This window comes from Brassica napus, chromosome A3 (assembly GCF_020379485.1).
Source record: "Brassica napus cultivar Da-Ae chromosome A3, Da-Ae, whole genome shotgun sequence".
NCBI lineage: Eukaryota > Viridiplantae > Streptophyta > Magnoliopsida > Brassicales > Brassicaceae > Brassica > Brassica napus.
Genome location: NC_063436.1, coordinates 22,884,020 through 22,907,212, shown reverse-complemented (window position 1 = coordinate 22,907,212; position 23,193 = coordinate 22,884,020). Strand labels below are relative to the sequence as shown.

The 23,193-nt window shown below is 37.8% G+C and overlaps 3 protein-coding genes, 5 non-coding genes and 1 pseudogene across 10 annotated transcripts; 7 read left to right on the top strand and 2 right to left on the bottom strand.

The window, feature by feature from the left end:
• Nucleotides 1-3,759: 3,759 nt before the first annotated feature.
• LOC106440048 lies at nucleotides 3,760-6,445 on the top strand (annotated as a pseudogene).
• Nucleotides 6,446-6,863: 418 nt separating this feature from the next.
• On the bottom strand, nucleotides 6,864-8,749 carry LOC111197898 (UDP-glycosyltransferase 71B5-like). 3 transcript variants are annotated; one of them, XM_022716734.2, is made up of 2 exons: nucleotides 7,819-8,749; nucleotides 6,864-7,279 (listed from the first exon to the last, which is right to left on the bottom strand). In XM_022716734.2, exons 1-2 carry the CDS (start codon nucleotides 8,429-8,431, stop codon nucleotides 7,215-7,217), a joined length of 678 nt encoding a protein of 225 aa, XP_022572455.2. In that variant the 5' UTR covers nucleotides 8,432-8,749; the 3' UTR covers nucleotides 6,864-7,214. The 3 variants fall into 3 exon arrangements, with proteins under 3 accessions (XP_022572455.2, XP_022572456.2, XP_013737083.2); XM_022716735.2 differs by having other exon boundaries at nucleotides 6,864-7,308; nucleotides 7,866-8,749; XM_013881629.3 differs by having other exon boundaries at nucleotides 6,864-8,749.
• Nucleotides 8,750-8,763: 14 nt separating this feature from the next.
• Nucleotides 8,764-8,864, top strand: LOC125607810. The gene has a single exon (XR_007338875.1). It is a non-coding gene; the product is annotated as a small nucleolar RNA Z157/R69/R10 (small nucleolar RNA).
• Nucleotides 8,865-8,985: 121 nt separating this feature from the next.
• LOC125607821 lies at nucleotides 8,986-9,110 on the top strand. Its single transcript, XR_007338887.1, has one exon. It is a non-coding gene; the product is annotated as a small nucleolar RNA Z152/R70/R12 (small nucleolar RNA).
• A 43-nt stretch (nucleotides 9,111-9,153) lies between these two features.
• Nucleotides 9,154-9,280, top strand: LOC125607843. The gene has a single exon (XR_007338897.1). It is a non-coding gene; the product is annotated as a small nucleolar RNA snoR80 (small nucleolar RNA).
• Nucleotides 9,281-9,512: 232 nt separating this feature from the next.
• Nucleotides 9,513-9,613, top strand: LOC125607812. The gene has a single exon (XR_007338878.1). It is a non-coding gene; the product is annotated as a small nucleolar RNA Z157/R69/R10 (small nucleolar RNA).
• Nucleotides 9,614-9,699: 86 nt separating this feature from the next.
• Nucleotides 9,700-9,787, top strand: LOC125607819. Its single transcript, XR_007338885.1, has one exon. It is a non-coding gene; the product is annotated as a small nucleolar RNA R11/Z151 (small nucleolar RNA).
• A 4,430-nt stretch (nucleotides 9,788-14,217) lies between these two features.
• LOC106440050 lies at nucleotides 14,218-16,968 on the top strand. The gene is made up of 4 exons (XM_013881632.3): nucleotides 14,218-15,188; nucleotides 15,700-16,233; nucleotides 16,310-16,520; nucleotides 16,596-16,968. Exons 1-3 carry the CDS (start codon nucleotides 14,355-14,357, stop codon nucleotides 16,418-16,420), a joined length of 1,479 nt encoding a protein of 492 aa, XP_013737086.2. The 5' UTR covers nucleotides 14,218-14,354; the 3' UTR covers nucleotides 16,421-16,520; nucleotides 16,596-16,968.
• Nucleotides 16,969-17,131: 163 nt separating this feature from the next.
• LOC106442472 (ABC transporter G family member 43-like) lies at nucleotides 17,132-22,879 on the bottom strand. The gene is made up of 14 exons (XM_048777044.1): nucleotides 22,045-22,879; nucleotides 21,646-21,959; nucleotides 21,412-21,572; nucleotides 21,229-21,332; nucleotides 20,995-21,148; nucleotides 19,624-19,793; nucleotides 19,228-19,536; nucleotides 18,856-19,146; nucleotides 18,692-18,775; nucleotides 18,467-18,600; nucleotides 18,174-18,401; nucleotides 17,924-18,095; nucleotides 17,580-17,834; nucleotides 17,132-17,486 (listed from the first exon to the last, which is right to left on the bottom strand). The coding sequence occupies exons 1-14, from the start codon at nucleotides 22,648-22,650 to the stop codon at nucleotides 17,220-17,222; spliced, it is 3,249 nt and encodes a 1,082-aa protein (XP_048633001.1). The 5' UTR covers nucleotides 22,651-22,879; the 3' UTR covers nucleotides 17,132-17,219.
• Nucleotides 22,880-23,193: the final 314 nt, after the last annotated feature.

The following is a 23,193-nucleotide window of genomic DNA, read 5'->3' as shown; positions in this document are numbered from 1 at the left end:
AAGTTCTTAGGATCTTTTGGTGAGAGATGTGAGTAGGGTTTGACATTTGGGAATGATTGTGTAATTGTATGTTTGGGAAAAGGGTAGAACAATGGAGATTGAGCATTGTATGCATGAGTTGGTCCCTTTCTTAGATATATTATGTGCAATGTCAAGGCTACTTGTTTTGAGAGTAAACCACCTTAAAGATCATATGTTTTGAACCTCTTGAATCACTTGAATAAAAGCCTTCCCTTACCCAACCAAATGACTTGGACCAACTGACCATTTGCAAGAATTCACCTGATGTTTTGTGCTTAATGAATGTGAGAGTTGGTTGATTTGAATGTGTGGATGCTTGATGATGAGTGTAAGAACAAAAAGAGTTAAGATAGGCCTAGAGAAGCTAGAGTGTAATAAGAGAGTGTGCTAGTTGTGTTTCTTTTGGCTATGTGCTCCCTCCTTCAACCTCTCTCCCTATGAGTTCTAGAAAGTTCACTTGTGGACAAGTAAAAGAACAAGTTTGGGGGAGTTGATATCTTGCATATTTACATTGTTTTATCCATTCATTCATAAACATTTTCATCATATAGATTAGGATTTAGACATGTTTAGGTTGCATTTTGCATACATATGTCTCTATCAGGTATTTGAGTACCACATGGAGTTTCTGGAGACATTTGGAGCTCAAAAAGGAGTGTTTAGAGTGGTCATTGGGCGAGCAAGGCATGGAGCGACCAGTCCGGAGCGACACCACCAAGTCGCTCTGACTTCCCTATTGGAGCGACCTTACCAAAGCGACAGGGAGAAGTCGCTCGCGGTTTCATCACTCGGAGACGCGAGAACGAGCCCAGAGCGACCTCCCGGAGCGACACCACGAAGTCGCTCGCATCTCACACCCCTCTCGGAGCGACCTCCCAAAGCGACACCCCGAGGTCGCTCGCGTCTTTATGGAGAGACGACACGAAGCGAAGCCTGGAGCGACCTCTCAGAGCGACCTACCAAGGTCGCTCCCGATCCAGAGCGACCCGTTGGAGCGACACACCAAAGTCGCTCGCGACCTCTCGCCCGGACACACCAAAAATCGGCCCTGGAGCGACTTCCCGGAGCGACACCTGCAAGTCGCTCCGCGTTATTTTGCTGCCGAAAATCATGATTTCTTAAGGACCTTTTTGCAATTTATTTTGGACGTTTTGCACTTGGAAAAACCTATGTTTTAAACATCTTTTGTAGCCACCAGTGGCAGATTATCTTTTATCTTTGATCTATTGAGAAAGACACAAGAACTCTCTTGAGAAGTTCATCTCTTGGGTTTTGATTTGTTATGTTCTTGTGTTCTTGTTGATTTCTTATCTATTTCTCTACATGATTAATCTGAAATCCAATATGGGTTTAAGAGGAATCATGGAGATTAGTGAGTAATCACCTTTTGAATTCATGGGTTATGGAGATTAAGAGTGATTAGGTTAGAGCTAGGATGTTTTAGTGTAGATCATTCATATTTCCTTGCTAGTAGAGTAATCATAATGCATCTTCTGAGTTGGCCACTCAGTTGTTGATCTTTAGGCATTTCTCACCCGAAAGGTGTTCGATGAAATGCCCGAGACAACTCTCCTAGGCTTTTAGTATACTTTGCCAAAGACATTTGTTGTTAAAGATGCTAAGATAGCTAATAGACTTGTTAGTAATGATTGCTTTCATATTATTCAACCAAAGACATTTGATGTTTGAGATATGTTAGCAAATGAGCATTCATCTAGACATAGAGCTTGCTTAGAATTGTGTCTAGGCTTAAGGTTGATAGTTTGATTGATCATTTGCCATCCTTAGTTCGATACTTGATCACCCAAGGTCTAATCCCTATACCCATGAGTTCTCTTTTCCTTTAGTCAAGAAAGTATCATTCTGTTATTGCTTTCTAGTTTTAGTCATAGTTTAAAACCCTTCTAAATCATTGGTTGCACTTAGATTAAGTGAGTACTTGCATTCTCAGTGCTTTGATATCCCTCAGAACTGGTTCGACAATCATTTATACTACAACATTTGTCTTAGGAGCCTTGAAAACTCCTAACATCAAGTAGATTAGTGTTCAACAATGGTATTTTTTCTTTGTGATAGATTTGATGACCGAGTGGTAGACTTATCCCTATCGACTGGTTAATTTATCTGTATGTCGTTTGATTAATTTAGTTTTGATAGTTTTTATTAATAGTTTTGTGTTAAAGATCAAATAATTCAAGTTGAGGGAAGCCTAGACGTCAAGAGAGAGATGTAAAAAAAATTACTGTGCTTTAAACTGATGGTTTGAAATTCTATAACTCTGAAATTAGTTTGGTTAATTTGTTTTGCTTTTATTTTTAATTTTTTTTGTTTATTTCATCTATTTCATTGCCAACTTATTTTAAACCTAAAAAAGTTTTAGTGTTTCTTCTAATATATTTAGAAAGACAAATCTTCGGTTCATAAAAGGTAATTGATACTCTATCCGTGCCAGTTTAGTTTTCGTTGTAGAGTAATTTTTTTTGTTTTAAAACAAGTGTCGGTTTTTTAATTTCAATGATTTTTTTTTGATTTTCTATTCCAATCTATTTTTCTATGGGATTAGGAATATTGGTAATAATGTTTTTATTTATAAAATATAGAAAATTATTTTTTTATTAAGCAGTGTGTCCAATTCTAAAACGACAATTAAAATGAAACGGAAAGAGTATATTTTAAAGCAGTAGTAGTGATAGTTCTTATCGATTTCGTTCATGGTTCTTTAGTGATGGTGATAGAGTTTTCGGTGCAAATTATAGTTATTCCGAAAAGCATCACAAAATTCTAATTAATTGACTATTTGAAACGATGATTTCTTTGACTATCATTTATCAATAGAACAATATAAAAAGTTTTTATGTCACAGTTGTTTCTAATGGAACAATAATAAGAGAGTGGCAACCCTTATCAATTCAGGCTAAAGCATGATGTTCTTGGATTATTGGGCAGATTTTTTTTTGAGATATTCATCTATTCCAAAAAAAAAGTAGCTTTTATATAAAAAAACTTTAATATCCATACTTAAAATGGATATATTATGTAATACAATTCGGACAACTAAACTAGTGATACATAATCTTTGTTTACCGCTATATATTTTAGATACACTAGTAAAAATATTCACTATAGCCACAGATTAGCCGCAAATAAATTGTGGTTAGAATTAAAAAGTCACGGTCTAACCACATATTAGTAGAAATATCCACATTTAAAAAAATAACTATGGTTAAATTGTAGTTATTTATAGACACTTCCTATAAATTGTGGCTAACCCATATTTATTTTAGCCATGATTTGAACCGTGTTTATAAATATCTACAATTTTTAAAATATATGTTGTTGCTAACAAATACCACTTTTTTTTTTTGTTTTGGATCTTCAAAATAATTTCCATAGGAGATCCGGATCTAATTTTTTTCTGATCCTTTGATAAAAAAAATTCATTTTCTTCATATAAAATATAATTTACTACACATTAGAAAATATAGTTGAATCGTTACTTTTATACAAAATCATAAAATCTAATTCCTAAACTTTAAACTTAAATTTTACATTTAAAACTATATATCTAATCATTTTAAAACATGAATCTTAACTTTTAACTCCAAGCCAAAAAAAAACTTTAACCTCAAATCTTAAATTTAAACTTGAAACCTATACCCCAAACACCAAACCATATATCTGAAACATTAAATCTTCAAATTTTAACTTCTTAATTATTATAGTGAAATTAAAACATTATATCAAATATAACTATTAACTATACACATAAAATAATTGTTAGAACTATTAGCATATTAACTTTGAATAACATTAATCATTTAAAATACATATAAATTTTGAAACCCTAAACACTAAACAAAAAAATTAATACTATAATATGAATTAAACTAAGATCTTAATCTTATAACAAGTTATAACTTTTCAATATAAATTTTTGAAATCTTAATCACAAACCTTATATCTAAAATCTAAACCCTGTATTCACCAAATTCCAAACTCCAAAATCATAAAAATAACCTTCACTTTTTTTTTTGGACAACAAAAGTAACCTTCGCCTTTAAACTTATTTTTAAACTAAATCAGCAAAATGTAAATCATAAGCATATAAAATCTAAATCATAAAACAAAAATATAACCAAATTATATATACAAATAATTAAATATTTACATACAAACTTTACAGGATTTAAACATTTACATACAAACCCTTATATCTAAATCTAAAACCTATTAAATTTGATTCTAAAAATTAAATTCAAAACAATATTAAATAAAATTATAAATTAAAGTATTATAAACTGAAAAATCTAAGAAACAAAATTAATGAAAACTAAGCAAAGAAATTGTGAATTGTCAGCACTTAACTTTTTTGGTGGTTAGTATGTCGCTATATCAAAAATTTCTACTAGTGATCAAATGAAACTGAAAGTTTCATAATTTTGAAAAAGATGTACTGCTGTCAAAAAAAAAAAAAAAAAAAAAAAAAAAAATGTACTATCCTCTTGAATAGCATAGAGTAAGGACCTAATTTCTGATCCACTCACGCCTTAAAGCTCAACAAGGTATTCGTATTTGTCAGCACTTAATTTTTCTTTATATATCTTTTCAAGTAAAAGTTGAGTTTGAGGTAGACAATAATGGAACTGAAGCTAGAAGTGACCGGAAGAGAAGTGATCAAGCCTTCTTCACCCGCACCTCATCATGATCGCCTCCAACTTTCCTTGTTCGATCTCAGCTGTCCAGCAATCTACGTGGCAACTACCTTCTTCTTCAAATCCATCACCGGATCAGAGTCCCTGGAGTTCATATCCCGGAGGCTTAAAACCTCTCTATCCGAGACTCTCTCACGTTTCCCTCCTCTAGCTGGACGTCTAGAAGGCATCTCCGTATACTGCAACGACGAAGGAGTCATCTTCACCGAGGCACGCACCGTTCTCCTCCTCTCGGACTTCCTGAGAAACCTCAATAGGCCTGTTCGTTTTATAAACGCTACGACTAGCGGCAGCGGCAGAAAATAAAGCTAAGACAGGAAGAAATTCTTTAATGTTCTGATTAAAAACAGCCGCAACGGATAAACGGAGACATGAAAACAGAATCGCCGCTGAAATTTCGAGCGTCGTATTTGCTGGGTTGAAGTTGACGCAGCGACTGGAAAAAATGGAAGATGCGGTTGTTTTTACAAAACCCAGCGACAACGATGATAGTTATTTGCTTTATATTTTTGAAACGCTGACACGGCCGCGGCGTCTCCAAAAAGAACAGGCCTAATACAGACTCTCTCGCAGAGTTTCTCCCTGAAGTCGAGCAGGGAGAATCTGCGGGGACGTGGCCGTTGCTGAGAGTCATGGTCAGTTTCTTCGGGTCAGGATCAGGAGTCGCGGTCACTGTTGGCATCTCTCACCAGATCTGCGACGCAGCCTCACTGTTAAACTTTGTCCGAGCCTGGGCCGATACAGCGAAAGGGACAGCAACAAGTGTTCCTGTTCCTCAGTTCGCAGGAACTACAATCTACCCTCCTCCTTATAGCTCTTACCAGTCTCCTTGCCTTGATGACCTTTAAAAGCTTCGAGGAAAATGTGTAACAAAGAGACTCGTCTTCGAATCTTCCAAGATCGCTGAGCTTAAACTCAAAGCCGCTAGCGAAAGCGTCCCGGTGCCTACACGTGTGGAAGCCATCATGTCGCTTATTTGGAGATGCGCCGCAAAAGCCTCACGGTCTAACTCACTTTCTCCAAAGTCAACGCTGATGACTCAAGCTATGGACTTGAGGCTTAGGATCCCCACTAATGTTTTGCCGGAAAACGCAATGGGGAACCTACAATCTGCTTTCTTTCTCAAGAGAGAGGCAGAGAGCGAGTTGGAGATCGGTGAAATCGTGGCTGAGTTTAGAAAGATTAAAGAAGGTGTCAACGAGATGATTAAGGAGAATCTCCAAGGCTGTAATAATAATGATACTACCATCACCACCACCACACTTGGTCAGAACTTGTTGACTGCGATGGGAAGTTTCATGTCGGAGTACTTAAGACCGGGTATAGACTTGTACACAATGTCTAGCTGGTGTAGGAAGCCTTTCTATGAGGTTGACTTTGGATGGGGTAATCCGGTATGGATTGGACCTGCTTCTCATAACATCTACGATAACATAGTGTTCGTGGTGTTGATGGACTCAAAGGATGGTGAAGATGTAGAAGCTTGGGTAGGGATACCAAAACAAGACATGGCTACTTTCCTATGTGATGAAGAGTTGCTTTCTTATGCCATTATAAATCCCCCAGTGCTGATGTAAATAAGATTCCAAGCCAGTCAGTAACATCTCAATGTATGGGTGGAAAAATTGTAGTGGATATTTAATAATTGCTATATGCTTGATTTAATAAAATGTATGGCTGTTTGCATTTAGCTACGGTTTGAATAGTGTTTTGTCGTGCTTGGGGTTTCTTATGGATACAGAAACCAACCGAACATGTAAGATGTATTACTGGATACTGGTCTGTATCTAATGATATTGTTTGCATTATCGTCGAGAATAAGGCCGTGACATTACGCTCCTTTAAGCTGCTATACTGATTTCATCTATGACACTTCATTGAATATCTAATAATTGCTATATGCTTGATTTGATAAAATGGTTGGTTTTTTGCATTTCGCTACGGTTTGAATAGTGTCTTCTTCTGCTTGGGGTTTCTTATGGATACAGAAACCAACCGAACATGTAATGATATTGTTTGCATTATCGTCGAGAATAAGGCCGTGACATTACGCTCCTTTAAGCTGCTATACTGATTTCATCTATGACACTTCAATCAGTTGGAAGTTTTGAAACACAACAATCATTTCTATAAGACAATTTTGATTATTATTATTCTTAACGGTATACATACACATCAGAACCTTATTCAAACGTTTCATAAACGTATTATCCAAAGTGGGAAACTATTAAGCTATGTTCATTTCAACTTTGCCTCCACATGGTTCCATGCAATTAGACCACAACATTTTCGACCACGTCTCGAACAAACTTACGCAAAGCCACCTGCGAAGATCCACCATCCTCTAACGCCACGTGGCACTTCTCAGCCATCTCCTCAACTCTCTTCCTGACGTCACTACCTTCCTCCATCACGCGCCTCACCGCTCTCTCAATATCCTCCGCCGCAACCGTCTCCATCTCTCCGCCCAGCAAATCTCCTTTAAAGAACCTCCGTATCTACACCGCCAATCCAAGCTCCTCCACCATCTCGAACGCGTTGATCTTCTGCTCCGCGTAGAGCGGCCACGTCACCATCGGAACGCCGAACCACAAGCTCTCAAGCATCGAGTTCCATCCACAGTGGGTCACGAAGCTCCCGATCGCCGGCTTAGCCAGCACCGCCACTTGCGGAGCCCATCCGATCACCTTCCCTCTCTCCGACGTCCGATCCGAGAATCCCTCCGGTAAAACTTCCTCCAGATCCGCGTAGTCTCCGGGAGGCTCGGTCAGTATATCCGGCGATCCACGCCGGAGAGACCAGAGAAACCGGTGGCCGCTTCGTTCCAACGCGACGGCGATTTCTCTCGTTTGCTCCTCGTTGAAACCTCCCATGTTCCCGAAACAGAGGAACACGACGGATCTCGCCGGTTGCTCGTCGAGCCACCGTAAAACCTCCGATTGCTTCCCTTCTACGACGTCGTTTTGGAGATGCAACAGTGGTCCCACTGGATACGCTTGAGGAAGGTCGTCACCACCATAACCGCCGCGGGAGAATATTTTCAAAGAGTGAGGCTCCAGCTCAGCAACGGTATTTACTAAAATACCCTTCATCTTTCGGAAGTTTCTCGCTTGGTCAAAAAAGAAGGGAAGCCACTGCTTCGAGGTGAAGAGATAAGGAAGACATTTCACAGGATAAGGACGAGTCAAACACGGGAAGTCCAACTCGTTGACCGACTCGTCCAGCTCGCTGACGTCATACTTCTTCTCGTCGAACATTAACTGGAGATGAAGCGTGATTCCTAGAAACGCAGCGTTTGACGTGTACATCATATACGTAGGGACTTTGAACTCGTCAGCTACTTCTATCATCGACGTGCAGAACATGTCGACGACGAATCCGGCGAGCCGCGGCGGCGAGTCTAGGAGTTTGGAGACTGCGTCTCTAACTTTCGGCTTTTGGTTGTCCATGTAGGCCTGAGGATCGAGAGGAACGTCGGGTGGTTGATCTGCGGCGGAGATGGTGACGTGAAGGAGGCGGTCTTGAGACGGCGTGAAGAGGGGTGTAACGTGGTCGGAATCATCAGCGGAAGGGCGAGGGATGATGAGTACGGTGATTGAGAGACGATCATCTTCGTTGAGGAGTTTCTTGGCTAACTCGACGGTTGACCGGAGATGACCAATTTCCGCCGCGGGTATGAACACAAGTTCGATTTTCATTTTATTTGTTTTATATTTTCTTTCCTTTTTTGGGTTTTGTCTTTCTCAGTGTTGACTGGTTTAGACAGAAATGGTAAGGAGAGGTGTTGTGCGCGCGCTTATACAGTGATTAAGTTGTTTGTTGGGTCACGAAAGACTGGCGCAATGAAACTAAATGGGCCAAGAAAAGGCTAAAATAAATTACAGCCGTCGCCGAAGGGAGCCCTATTTCTCAGTTTTTGGTTGTGGCTGTGTATTTATATGCTTTTTGTCTTCTGTAAATCATATGAGCTTTCTCTCTTCTTGTATCTGTATGATTTTTTTCATTGATTAGTTTATGTTTTTTTGTGAAAGGGTATATGGTGATGATACAATAATGTTGTGGACTAGAGTTTCAGATCTGGGCACTTCACCCAGAAGTTGAAGAGTAACCCTTGGCTGTCTGAGTATTCCCTTTTACACCGGTACTTATAAAATATAATTTTGTAATTGATCTTAAAAAGACAATCTTTTTGTTTTATGTTCTGTGTGGGCCTCTGTAAAAAGCTTATGATGATAAAAACAAATATCTTTTTGATGCTATGATGTGATAAAAGCACGAAGAGTGTAAGAAGAGCAGTGGACAATTACAAATTCTGAAAAGGGTTTGTTCTTGCCGTGAGCTTTCCTAATTAAACGACTTCTCCTTCCACTGAGCATATTAAACTTTCAGTGTTTTTTTCTTTTTTTTGTTGGCGTCCATTACCAATTCTGAGGGATAAATACAGTTTCTTCAGGTATAATGGCTTGTGACGCAATAGTTTTGTGGTATATCCTGATCATCTTGCTTTTTCTCAGTGCCTTTTGATCCTGGAAATGCCTCGCATATTGTATTTTTAATGTTCCTTTGTATGTGACATCCCAAACATCTTAACCTTTTTTAACTCCTGAACGAGTTTCTGTCGAGGCTGTGGTTGGTGCCATTATTGTAATTCAGATAAAAATGTGAGACCATTATGGTAACTGGTTTCTTTTCTGTTAATCTCATTCTTTCAAGCTCTGGTCTTGCTTGTATCTCTATTTTAATAGAGCTTGAGAATTTTTGTGTTGATTGAATGTTGAATGGTATATGGTGATGATACAATTATGTTGTGGACTAGAGTTTCAGATCTGGGCACTTCACCCAGAAGTTGAAGAGTAACCCTTGGCTGTCTGAGTATACCCTTTTATTTATATATTTAGTCTTTTGATCGATTATATATTTTAATTGTTATTCTTGTTCTTGTCTTGGCTTTAAATAGCTAATTTAAAAGCTTATGATGATAAAACAATAATCTTAGCGGATTTCAGTGAGGTTTATTGATCAATGATCTGAATTTGTTACACACACTGAAGCTATTTTACCAAGTTTATTATATATTTGATGCCATGAGTGTTAAGAAGGCGTAGCACAGTTACATACTATAGTAAGGCTGGACAAAATTACAGACTCTAGCAATGTTTGTTTTTGCTATTGGGCTTTGAAAATGATGAAGTTCTTGAGATAGTGATCAAAGGTGCATTAGATTGAATTAAAGCTGTAGATTACTGTGGCCTTCATCAGTATCATTCCACTCTAGTCTATTTGTATAAATTAAGACCAAACAAAATGCTAAATGATCAAGCGTTCATGACAGTAGGATCAAACAACGTTTAATTCATAAAACATGCATATACTATTTTTCTCACTTAATTCATAAACATGCATGTACTATTTTTCTCATTATTCAAAGTTCGTAATGAAATTCAAAATTTAAATAACTTGTTTAACTCTAATAGTGCAATATTATTCAATACTAAATCCAAATACTTCAAAAGCTGAAGCTATTGTGATTACCATTTAGACTATAATAGTATAACTATATACATAAATATAGGGAAAAGCGCATAAAAATTAGAGAAATTAGGTGGTATATACACAGAAAAAGTTGAAATTAGGTAAATACACATCTAGTGTGGAAAGCACTGTTAGATTTTTTTTAGTACGAAACGACCCCTACGTACCTAAGGCCACGCTATCTTGCTCTAATAGATTGTGTCAGAGTCTAGTATATAAGGAACCACTTATTACACGCCATTATATGTACTACACTAGTACTAGTTAAAGATGTCGAGGGCAAATAGAAAGGCATCAATTACAGTTTTTTAAGTTTATTTGTTCAGTGAAAAGTCACTCCCTTTCAGTTGTCTACTTTCATAAACCAAAGAAATATCTATTTATCTTCCCCGGAGTGATATTGGAAGTTTATCCGTCTGCGATATGGAGTATTTGCAGCTGCCGAAACGCATGTTTGCTGTCGGTGAAGAATCCGCCGCTATAGGGTTAATCCGACGCTCTAGATTCGGACGGAAGATCATATCTCAAGCCAAAAATGCTTCATCTTCTGGGTGTTTTGGCCAGTTCGTCGTGGTCTGTATGCTCATAGTGAAGAGAAAATACGAGATCTGGTTCCTTTTTTGCGGAGTAACCAGTTAGCAATGTTTCAAAATCCCTGCTATCTATCTAATTTTGTTTGTGTTATTAACATTCATTTTTTTCTAATAGTCTAGACTATCTTTAAAGTAAAGTTGGTAGGGGGTAATTGTATTTGTGGAGGCTTATGGCTGAAGTAACATGTACGATGTATGGTAGCTGCTACTAATAATCACCTCTTTCTAATACATGAAAAATGAAGTTTAGTAAATTATACCCTTGATATTAGTAACTAAGTACAAACTTAACTGATAATATAACGCTCAGGTTAAAAGTATATATCAAACAATACGATTGAGAGATAAAGCATTGTTGATGTTATCGGTTGGAGGTAAGCGTATTTATGGCTGCCTCTACCCGAAGTAACATGTACGATGCCAGGTAGCTGCTAATAATAATAACCCCTTTCTAATACATGAAATGAAAATTGATAATTTATACCCTTGATATTACAAACTTAACAGATAATATTATGTGTAACGCTTAAAAGTATATATATCAAACAATACGAGTAAGAGATAAAGTATTGTTGATGTTATTAGTGTACGTTAACCAAAACACCAAGCATATAATACCCTGCAATTTTCCATTGGCAAGTAATAATCAAAGTTGTCACTAACCTATCGATTGGCAATCCCAATTGATGATGTAGAGTTCGTCTTTAAAAATTGAGCACATATGTACGAGTGTTGTTAACCGAAACGATCATATGCTGATAGCTAACTATTTTTCTTTTTTTTTTTGTTAAATGGTAAATATTCATTAGTTAAAATGAAACTACAAAGTTGCATAAGCCCCAAAAAAAAGTGTAAAAAGACTTATGGAACAGATCGGTAGAATTAAAATCTGAAACAAATTTTAAGACTACAATTTCTGATCTAACTTCCGCCAAGGCGGGTAGGAAAACCGACCACGCCATTTAGCACGAACCCTAGTCTCCCGACGACGCTTCAAGGTACAAACCCTAGACTCCCGACGACGCTTTGAATACAAACCGAAAGACCGGAAAGACTCACCACACGAACCCAGCAGAGACTGACGACACCCATCCTTAGCACGAACCCAGCAGAAACCGACGACGCTTCACGACACGAACCCAGCGAATTCCTAAGACAATACAACCAAAGATCCGAAAAGCGACCGGGTAACCGAACCCGTCACTACCAAGAGCAAAAGGGAAAGCGGGTTGAATAGCGGCAGCTACTCCACGAAACGTAGCACTTTGACACACCGGGACCGAGCAGTCCGCAACCACCAGAGACTCACTCTAGTGCTGGGATGTTGGAAACTACTCCTCAGGCCACCGAGACCAGACCAAACCGAATGACACACCAGTATAGAACAGGTCTCCTCAGGAACCGTCACTGAGAACCAGTGACAAGATCGATCCAGACAGGAAATAAGCTTGCACGAGCAAAGCTATAACTCCATAAGACGTGACTAAAGCACAACTCAGAAACGGTGAGCCTCCGCGAAATAATCAACCGTGAGAGTGTGACGGGAGAGCCATGACCGGAGAAGATCAAGGCGGAAGCATCTCTGTCACGGCAGGATAACATAGCCATAGACGACTCATCACCGACACCGTGCATTGAACAACACGCGCCGTCGTCAAAGCGGAGGAGCCGACACACGACGAATCCTACACCTTGGACGCGCCTTTGTGGATTAACCACTCAGAAACCACCTGAACGGTAGCCACACGAGCCTCCTCCGACGAGACGCCAAGCGAAGGAATGCATCACGCGCCACCGCTCCACTCCGTCCGAACTCCGATGAAAGAAACACGACGATGAAGAACAGATCCGGTACGGAGGAGTCTCCACACGAGAGCACGCGCCACCAAACGCCAAGATTTATCGTAGATCTAAGGTGAAAAGGAACCAGACAAATCTTGACCCAAAAGCCGACTAGCTTCACTCAGCCTCCGAAACGCACCTCACCGGAATTCCAGAGATTGATGACCCTCTCAGTCCAAGCTCCCTCATGAGCAGGAGGCAGAGAAGAGATAGTCAACAATGGACCAGAACACACGAAGCATATCGGTACACCGGAAGGGGAGAAGCGGCTAGCAAAAAGGAAAAAATGAGAGAGAGGAGGAGAAGTCACTCCGACGTCGGCAACAAGCCGAACGCCGGAGGAGAACAGCGACTGTCTTTGTTTTGGTGGCTTTAGAGAGAGGAAAGAGGTTCTAGAGGAGAGAGAGAGTTCCTGAAAGCGTGTTCTTTACCTTTTTTTGTTATGTTGAGACAAACTTCTAACTATTTTTCTTACCATCTAACAATATGGCTTCAGTTTTTTTCATTAAATACACAATAGGAAACTCTAAAATTTTCCGTGTAGCCTTTACGTCCCGCCATTCTATTCTCTCTTACAATTAGATATTCCCTCGATTTGTAGAAAAAAAATGTAGATTTGCTTATGCACATTACACGAGTATCAAACAAAACGAGCGGATGAAAAAGAAATAGCTGGAAACCTACTTTCAAATAGAATAATAGGAAGTACTTTAAGAGATCTAAGGGCATCATTATTGGTGTTTCTTAGGTTGAAGCCCTTAAGCGTAGGATCCCTTAACTTTTAACTAAAAACGTTAAGGGACTTCTCTCAAGTCTCTTATTTAAGGGTCATTCCTTAGCTTTTTTAGTTAAAAGCTAAGGGACCCTACGCTTAAAGACCCAACTTAAGAGACACCAATAATGATGCCCTAACAAAATCTACAGTTGCTCACCTTTCTTGGCGGGCGTGTCCTCTCCTAGGGGCAAAACGGGCAAGTGGTACACAACTTGCTACAGTCTCCTTGGGTTTATATTACAATCAGGTAGTTTCCTAATTTCACCTCCAATAGGGTATATTTGACCAATAGTCTCATATAATTTATTACTGATGAACAATATCGATCACAATTTTAACTTGTAATACAAGTAAGCTTATTTCAATATTTAATATGTTATTGAAACAAGTTTTACTGTTAAATTGTTAACACTGTTTAAAGTGTTAACAGTTGAACTCCAAAGTTTAAAATACAAACTTTTGTCCACTTATGCGATTTAAAGTGTTCTTTTATGATGCATGGTTTATCATTGAAAAATTGCATTCAATAGACAAAAAAAAAACAAAATTCACTAACTAACTAAAAACATCTTTTCTCTCTTATTTTCTCTTTCTATCTCTCTATACTCTTTCTCTAAAAATCTAATTTCATTTTTTGTTTTGGTTATTTAGCAAATAAACCCTTTATCGTTAAGAAAAAACACCTAAACCTCTGTCTCAGCTAGCAGGTCCGACGATTGGAGCCAGACCGAATCTTGGTATTACCCGACCCGTAAAACTGAAACCATTCACTGTAACGGAGACGGTTTCGCCTTCCAGCTTCCGACAAACACAAAGCCTCGACGAATTCACTGGAAGAGAGAGAGAGAGAGAAAAAACCGAACAAACAATACTCCAGAAATGAACCAGACAAGACGAAAGAGACGATCCGATCCACCTCTCTCTAGACCCGACTCCCTCTCCCCTGAGATGCCCTTCCCCTCCAAATCACCATCACTTCTCTCTCCCCGCGTCAGAAACATCTTCCTACTCCTCACCTTCTGCTCCATCGTCTTCACCCTCTTCACCTACTGCACCTTCCGCCGCGACCAAATCTCCTCCATCGCTCGCTCCTTGCCCCTCTTCTCCACCCAGCGCCGCCACCTACTCTTCTCAATCGCCGCCTCTCGCGACTCCTGGCTCCGCCGCAGCTCCTACGTCCGTCTCTGGTACTCTCCCAACTCCTCCACGCGCGCCGTCGTCTTCCTCGATCGCCGCAGACTCGATCCCGATCCCGATCACACCCTCCCTCCCGTGATCGTCTCCCAAGACGTCTCTAGGTTCCCTTACACCTTCCCCGGCGGTCTCCGGTCGGCGATCCGCGTCGCGCGCGTCGTCAAAGAGACAATTGATCGTGGAGATGATAATAAAGACGTGCGGTGGTTCGTCTTCGGAGATGACGACACTGTCTTCTTCGTGGACAATCTCGTGACGGTTTTGTCAAAGTACGATCACCGGAAGTGGTGGTACGTCGGGAGTAACTCGGAGTTTTATGATCAGAACGTGAGGTACTCGTTTGATATGGCGTTTGGTGGCGGAGGGTTCGCGATCAGCGCTTCGCTTGGGAAGGTTCTTGCTAGGGTTTTGGATTCTTGTTTGATGAGGTATGCGCATTTGTATGGGAGCGACTCCAGGATCTTCTCTTGCTTGGCTGAGCTTGGTGTTGCGTTGACTCACGAACCTGGGTTTCATCAGGTATAACGTAATGAAACTTTCTAGGTTTTTGACAGTAATTGAGATAGTTTCTATATTTGGAAATTTTAGTTTGATAACTGAAGTGTTGGTTTACTTGCCTTGTTTGGTTGGTTTTGGATAAGTATAGTTAGTGTCTGAACATTACTATATATGTGTAGTTAGTGTCTGAACATTGCTATTTTTAACAATGATTGAATTATAGTTCCGTTGATGCCTGATTAACGAACAGAGAGTTTCTATATTTGGAAAGTTTAGTTCAGTAACTGAAGTGTTAGTTTGCTTGCCTTGTTTGGTTGGTTTTGGATAAGAGTAGCTTGTGTCTGAACATTACTATTTTTAACAATAATTGAGATATAGTTCCATTGATGCTGATTGATGAACAACAGAGAGTTTCTATATTTGGAAAGTTTAGCTCAATAACTGAAGTATTAATTTACTTGCTTTGTTTGTTTGGTTTTGGATAAGTGTAGTTAGTGTCTGAACATTACTATATATGTTTTATTTTTCTTAGATTGATGTAAGAGGGAACTTATTTGGACTGCTATGTGCGCACCCTTTAGCTCCACTGGTATCACTTCATCACTTAGACGCAGTTGATCCCTTCTTTCCGAAAACAAACCGGACTGAATCCGTGGCTCGTCTCATCAGTGCTGCAAGTTTTGATTCCGCTAGGATATTGCAGCAGAGCGTGTGCTATGATTCTTCGAACATAGTGACTGTTTCGGTTGTGTGGGGCTACGCGATTCAAGTCTATGAAGGCAATAAACTCCTCCCGGATCTTCTCACCCTGCAAAAAACATTCTCTACATGGAGGAGAGGGTCAGGTGTCCGGAGCAACTATATGTTCAGCACAAGAGAGTATCCCAGGGATCCATGTGCGAGACCGCTCGTCTTTTTCTTGGATAGTGTAGGATCAGATGGAATTGATGGGACATGGAGTAGCTATAAGCTTCATAATGTGGGAAACTGCCACAGAGCAGAAGCGCTTAAGCGACTACAACGCATCCGTGTTCTGTCTCGTAAGCTGAAACTTAATGTTGAACAGGTATAGTTTTATAGTTCTATTACCTTTAGTTTGGCCAGATTTATAATCTTTCTTTTCTCTGAAACAAAAATGACAGATGAATCCGCCTCGCCGTCAGTGCTGTGACATCTCATCGCCTTTTAACACTTCAATGGTCATTAACATAAGGCAATGCATGCCTGATGAGCTAATTGCCATGAACACTTAGCGTTTTTTTTTTTCTTTCTCTAACCATTCACTTCAAGAATCAGCTAAACAGCGCCTGAGTCTAATATTCTTCTGATGTAAATCAATGGCAGAATCCTGAGGTAAGTTTCTTATTTTAATAGACCTCTGCCTGAATCAATCCTAACAATATAACCTAATGTTTTTTTGTCTTGTAGCTTGTAGGGGTGGGTTAGTTTTATTCTTCCTGACTAAGTTCAGAAGTAAATGTCTTATAGAAGAGACCCGAGATTCGAAGGATTGTGTATTTTCGACCAAGTTTGTTTCTTTGTCTTACTTCCTTTTGCTCAAGGAAAAGAATGAAGCTCAGATCCTTCCTCTCTGTATATAAAGTTGTGCAGGCATTGATTTTTCTCATACTCCATCATCCTAAGTTTTGAGTTTGTTTTTTTGTCATGTGGTGTTGACTGGTGAGAGTCACTTTGCTCTTTGAATGTTACTCACTCAACCGTTGTTTTTTTTGGACACAAATGTAACATATCTACAAAACTTAATTAATTTATTTGCTAAATACCAAAACATTATTCTTCATACTGACACTGTGAAGCAGGACTATAAGAAATCACTTCTTTTGGAAATTGAGTTTACCGATGAAGAATGCGAAAAGAGAAGCCAAGAGAATGGGGAAGGCAGTGAGAACAATAGCTACAAGAGCCAAAACTCTTATGTTACTTATTTTTGGGCACAACTGTAATAGATCTAGAAAGCTTAATTTATTTATTTGCTAAATACCAAAAAAAATATTTTCATACTGACCCTGTGAAGCAGGATTATAAGAATCGTCACTTCTTTTGGAAATTGAGTTTATCTATGAAGAATGCGAAAAGAGAAGCCAAGAGAATGGGAAAGGCAATGAGAATGATAGCTACAAGAGCCAAAGAATCATATCTGAAACCAAAATAATCTTCCACGAAATCTGAAACCTTCTTCGTCTCTCCAAATGCTACTATCTCTTTCTCCATATCTCCATACTGAGATGTGAGCAATCCATTCAAAACCCATGACGTGGGACTCAAGTAATACATCCAAATCCACCATTTCGGAATGCTCTGCATATCCAATAAAATTCTCAACATGTTTTGATCTATTACATAACGTAGAGAGGTTTGTCACTCTTTTTATCTTGGTTAGAAGATACTTACAGGTTTTGGCATGACATAACCAGCGAAGAGATTAACCATTGAGTAGAAGCCCGAACGGAGAGTAAAAGCAACGTGAATGTTTGGAGTGATGACGACTAAAAGCATGCCAAAGTAGTTGAATATGAGCAACGAGCAGAAGACTGCATAGAAGCTCCAAAACACTTTGTACACAGAGAAGTGATAGCCAACCATAGGATATAAGATTGCCATACATAAAATAGACTGGACTAATGAGTATGGAATCTCAACCAACACCTACAAAATTTAGGGCTTCAGCTCAATGCCAAAGCCAGGTTTACTTTGTATTCCGTGTATGTGGATTGATCTGAGGAAAATGTGTTAACCTGTGCAAGGGAGTACGCCCATGAGTTGTACATTTGAGCAAATCTTTCGCGGTAGAAGACATTTCTTTCGGTTGCAATGCAGAATAACACTGTAGAGCAATTGTTTATTCCAGTGAAAAGAACCACCGTGTACATTGAGCCCAATACATTGAAAAGATCTTGTTGAGTGTTTCTGCCAAAGAAGAAAGGTAAACACAAAGTTTGAGAGACAACAAAACTTAAAAGAAAGGAAGAGAGGGAAGAGACTAACATTTTATTAGCCTTTTGCCAGAACAGAACGCCACAGATCAAAGAGGTAAGACACATGAAGAGGATGCGAGTGAGATTGTAGGAAGGGTTTCTCCAATAAGAGAGGTGTTGTTTCCATAGGCATGCCTTGAACTGTCCCCAACCTGTTTGAGCATATCGCGTCAAGGAGGTTAGTTCTTCTGTTCCTGAAGATGTACCTCTCATTTGCTCTATTACTATGTTGTTCTCCCTAAAAAAAAAAACAAAGGTAAGCAAGTTTCAAGGAAACAACATTCTAAATGTTGATATACTTACTTAAACAAAGAAGATTCCTTGTAGATTTGGGCCAAATCAACACCAGTTTTGTCTTCTGATGATCTTGAAGTAATGTCTAGTAACCAAGTGGCTGGATTAGTGTTCTCTTTCATTTTCGGAACTCCAGGAATCCTCTGCAGTTGAAAATTACCATTGTAAATAAAGAAAGATAACCATACTTTATAAATATTTAGTTCAGTTTTAGTATATTTAATGAAAACTTACCATAAAGTATTCAATAACATTGCTTGAATGTTGTCCAAGAGGTCCATGATAGATAATCTTTCCTCCATTTTTCATCAAAACCAGCTGCAGTTGAATGTCACATAATGTATTCTTAGAAAGGAGACTTTTGAAATGGGGATGTGTATTATTCTCAAGATCGTTACCTCATCAAAAGCTTCAAAGATATCTGTTCCCGGTTGGTGAATGGTGCAAACAACAGTTCTACCAGTCTCTGTGATATTCTTCACAGCTCTCATTACAATTGCAGCAGCTCTTGCATCTAATCCAGTGGTTGGTTCATCCATGAATATGATTGAAGGATTGGCAACAAGCTCCACAGCTATTGTCAGTCTCTTGCGTTGTTCTGTTGTTAACCCGCTAACTCCCGGAAGTCCTACTAGGGAATCTTTAATCTCCTCCAGCTCTATCGTCTCAAGAACTTCTCTGACTATTGCCTATAAGAAAAATCAAGAAAATTCTCAGACAAGTGAGAGCTAAAAGGATATAATAATTTTTGTTTTCAAATAATGGCTTACCCTTTTTGTTTCAGAGTTGATGCTAGAAGGAAGTCGAAGCCAAGCAGAGTATTCCAAGGACTCCTCTATGGTTAAATTGGGAGAGTGAATATCAAACTGCTCACAGTAACCTGAAACCCTTGCAAATGTTTCTTGAACCTTACGGTAACCACCTACTTGGATCTCTCCTTCAATGTCACCGCGGCTTTTCCTTCCAGAAAGAACATCCATCAGAGTCGTTTTACCAGCACCACTCACACCCATTAGAGCAGTGAGAACACCGGGCTTGAATGCGCCTGTAACGTTAGAGAGAAGCTGCACCTTCTTGCCCTTTTAATAGAAACAAGAGACACCACACATTTAACTCTTGTCTTTTTTTTCTAAACGGTTCAAGAAGTTTTAAGATACTTGGTTTACCTGAGGAGTCTGGACGAAATAACGGACGTCTTGAAATGTGAAAGTTAGGGGTTTGAAAGGTAATGCATTTTTGGACTGGGTAGCAATTTTAGAACTTGACTTAGTATGGTTTCCTGAACTTTGAGCGTTATCATCATCACTAGACACAATCGCACGAGACCTATTTGAAGCTGAAATTACAGAAAGAACAAAATCAATAACATATAGATGTTGATTATTTTAGTAGTTTTTAGTTTTAGTTTTTGATTTTTAGATTTTAGTTTTTAGATTTATATATCTAGGTTTTTAATTTTTAGATTTTAGTTTTTTTTTTTGTCAGCAAACAAAGCAGATTCATGTAGACTCTGCGAACCATCCCGGTAACTCTGCATCATTTAGATTTTAGTTTTTAATTTTCATATTTTTGCTTTCATTTTCAGTTTTTGGTTTTCGTTTTTGATTTTGCCTTAGCTTTTTTAATTTTCTAAATAATAATTGTAATTTATTTTTAAATAATACAATAAACATATAATTATTTCTTAGAGAAAACGTTAAAATTAATCAAAATATTTTCGTTGTTAGAATCAGAAAATATTTCACATATAACTGGTTTTCAGATTTTATTTTTTTATTATCATGTTTTAGTTTTAAAATGTATGCATGTTGTTTATAAATTATTGTATTTTTTTCAAAAATAATTAGAGCAATGAATATTTTTTGACGAAATTTTAAATTTATTGATTTGAATTACGAGTGATTTTCAGATTTATTTTTATTGTATTTTTGTTTTTCAGTATTTATTTATTTTGATTTATTTTAAAGCTATACAAAATTATTAAATTATGCAGAAGTTTCCATTTTTATCATTATAATTTATTAAAATATTATGCTTGTTATTTAAAAAGAAATGAAAAATGTAGTAGCTTGTTTTAAATTTTTTTTGTCAAAAATATATTTTACTAAAATAATCTTAAAATATGTGTAAATAGTTAAAACAAAACTACCTAAATAAAAAAGTATATAATTTAACTAGTGTTATTATATTATATTTATATTCATAAGTTAATAAAAATATGAAGTAGTCGTACATATTCTCTAAAAACCTCAAAAACATGGATTTTGGTTTTCATTGGAAATTTGTCTAAACACCTAAAAAACTAGTTTCCCTATTTTGTAGGAAAACTATTTTGTTAAAATGTTGATTGGTATGAGAGAACTTTTTAAAAAAAAGTAATTTTTCTAAATTTTAGGAAATCTATTTTTGTAGAATTGTGATTGGACGATAAAATAGTTTTTTGAAAAGCAAAAACCATCTTAGAAACTAGAAACAATCATCACATATACTAACTTCTATCACTCACATATTATATAAAAGATGGTTTGTGAACTTACTCGTTAGAAATGTCAAAGCCAGTACAAAAACAACATTGAAGAAGAATGTGAAGCCAATTAAAGCACCAAATGCACCCCAGTAAGATTGATCACCAAAGTTCAGCCCTCGAGCATCAAGAACTTCTTCCCCTAACGTTCTGTTTCCAGATGTTGTCTAATGGAGATGATATACAAATCAATAATGAAGTAAAAATTTAGCTAGAAAATGTGAAAGTTGTGTAAAGAATTCATTACCTGACTCCACCGTGTAGAGAAAAATTCATTTGAGGTTAGACCAATCTCAGCATATGACAATGGAGACAACCAGAAACCCCACTGAAGCCAAGCAGGCATGGACGCTGGAATATAAAAGAAAATCATTACAATGAATCTTCAAAAACTTATTATGAAACGTGTGTTTCAAGTAACAAAACATACGTTTTCGAAGGACGAATCCTCCAAATAATGAGAGAAGCACTATAGAGACTGATCCCATTGTTGTGGCAAGAACAAAATCTCGAAAAGTGGCAGCTATAGCACGGAACATTGATATGCATGAAAGGTGTAAAGCAAAGAAGATCAAGAACTGGCGAAAGAACCTGAAGAAAAGAAAATCTGAATTAGCAGATAAAGTTTCTTGAATTGTACAAAACATGTTTGTGAATGTGTTACCTGACAATATCAGGACTATAACCAATGACATAATATGTCAACGACGTCCACATAAACGCTTCAAGAACTGAAATGGGTATCTTTAAAATAGCTGAAGGAACTGCATAAGCCCAAGCAGGATACAAGTACAACTCTTTCTGCTTGTAGAACACTGACAACCTTGAGATTGTTAGTGTGAGTTCTGGAATTCCATCAGCAAGCATTTTAAAGATTGAAAAGAACAAAGAACCCATTAGATAATTAGCATGCACTAGATCTCTTTTAGACCCAGTCCTTAGATAAACGGTCATTGTAATAGATCCAATGCAAATCAACTGCATTAAAAGGGTAAAAAAGGTTTAAGCATGTAATGGTTAAAACAAGTATAGATTTTCTGGTAAAAAAAATACAAGAACTTACGAGTCCAGACTTGAATACATAAACAAAAGAGTTTCGTTTCATCAGAAGAAACTCTCTCCTTGAGCAAGCTTTTAACATCTCCCAGTTGCTAAGTGAGTATTTTCTTGAGCATAAAGCATCTTTCTGAGCCTGAGACTTGTCAGGTGTCTTGGAGAGTTCCTCTTGTTGTTGTAACCCAAGCTCAGACTTTTTGAACCTCTCAATAAATGAGTCAATGGATACATAAGAATATGGTTTGTCTATATGACACCAATACTGTTCTTGATCTTTCCTTGAGATAACCTCCTGAAGAAATTCAGCAACAGATTTTCTAGTTGGACATTTAAATCCACAATCCTCAAAGAATCTACAAATATAATCCCTTGGACCAATGTAGATTATCTTTCCTTCTCCCATAAGAATCACATCGTCGAAAAGGTCAAACGTTTCTGGTGCAGGCTGAAGCAGTGAAACCACTATGGTTCCTTCAGACAGAAGTGCATAATGTTGGAGACAAGATACAATCTGGAACGTTGTTGAGCTGTCCAAACCATTTGATATTTCATCCATGAACAGAGTTTTGATTGGACCTACGATCATCTCACCTGCAGTAGATAATATATACATACCAAATATGAAGTTTGTCTTGAAAGATATTAGAACCAATGTGCATGTGAATGCTTAAGTTACCTGTAGTTAATCGTCTCTTTTGGCCACCTGATATTCCTGGTCTTGATGTATCTCCAACGCGTGTATCTGCACAGAAACTGAGTCCTAGGATCTGATAATAATAGAACAACAGATGCATTAATAACTTCAGATAAGAACAGAAAACACCTCTGAAAATTACCATACCTTTAGGATATAATCAGTTTGCAGATTAGTTTTTGAACCTTCAATAGAAGTTGCCTGTCATGATATAGAATTTTTTATATTTCTAATTAGAATTCTTTTTCTTCTGAAACATTCTAATTAGAATTCTTATTTATATTCATATTAAAGCACAACAGGTTTTTTTACCTTCATGTATGCATCTATATCAGGATCAGGAATTATTCCTTTCAGTTTCTCCCTTCTACTAATCTCTTTCATAGTTTCTGTTATGGTAAAAATGTTTAATGCAACAAGAACTCACCAAAAAGAAATATATGGATAATTGTTTTCCTCACC

Bases quoted from the DNA above. Each gene is read 5' to 3' on its own strand.
- LOC111197898 (XM_013881629.3), bottom strand. From the start codon at position 8,431: ATGAAAATCGAACTTGTGTTCATACCCGCGGCGGAAATTGGTCATCTC.
- LOC106440050 (XM_013881632.3), top strand. From the start codon at position 14,355: ATGAACCAGACAAGACGAAAGAGACGATCCGATCCACCTCTCTCTAGA. The intron at 15,189-15,699 runs GTATAACGTAAT...TATTTTTCTTAG, and splicing joins ACGAACCTGGGTTTCATCAG to ATTGATGTAAGAGGGAACTT. The intron at 16,234-16,309 runs GTATAGTTTTAT...CAAAAATGACAG, and splicing joins TGAAACTTAATGTTGAACAG to ATGAATCCGCCTCGCCGTCA.
- LOC106442472 (XM_048777044.1), bottom strand. From the start codon at position 22,650: ATGTATATATTATCTACTGCAGGTGAGATGATCGTAGGTCCAATCAAA. The intron at 21,573-21,645 runs GTAACACATTCA...TCTTTTCTTCAG, and splicing joins TATAGTCCTGATATTGTCAG to GTTCTTTCGCCAGTTCTTGA. The intron at 19,537-19,623 runs GTAAACCAAGTA...TTCTATTAAAAG, and splicing joins ATTTCGTCCAGACTCCTCAG to GGCAAGAAGGTGCAGCTTCT.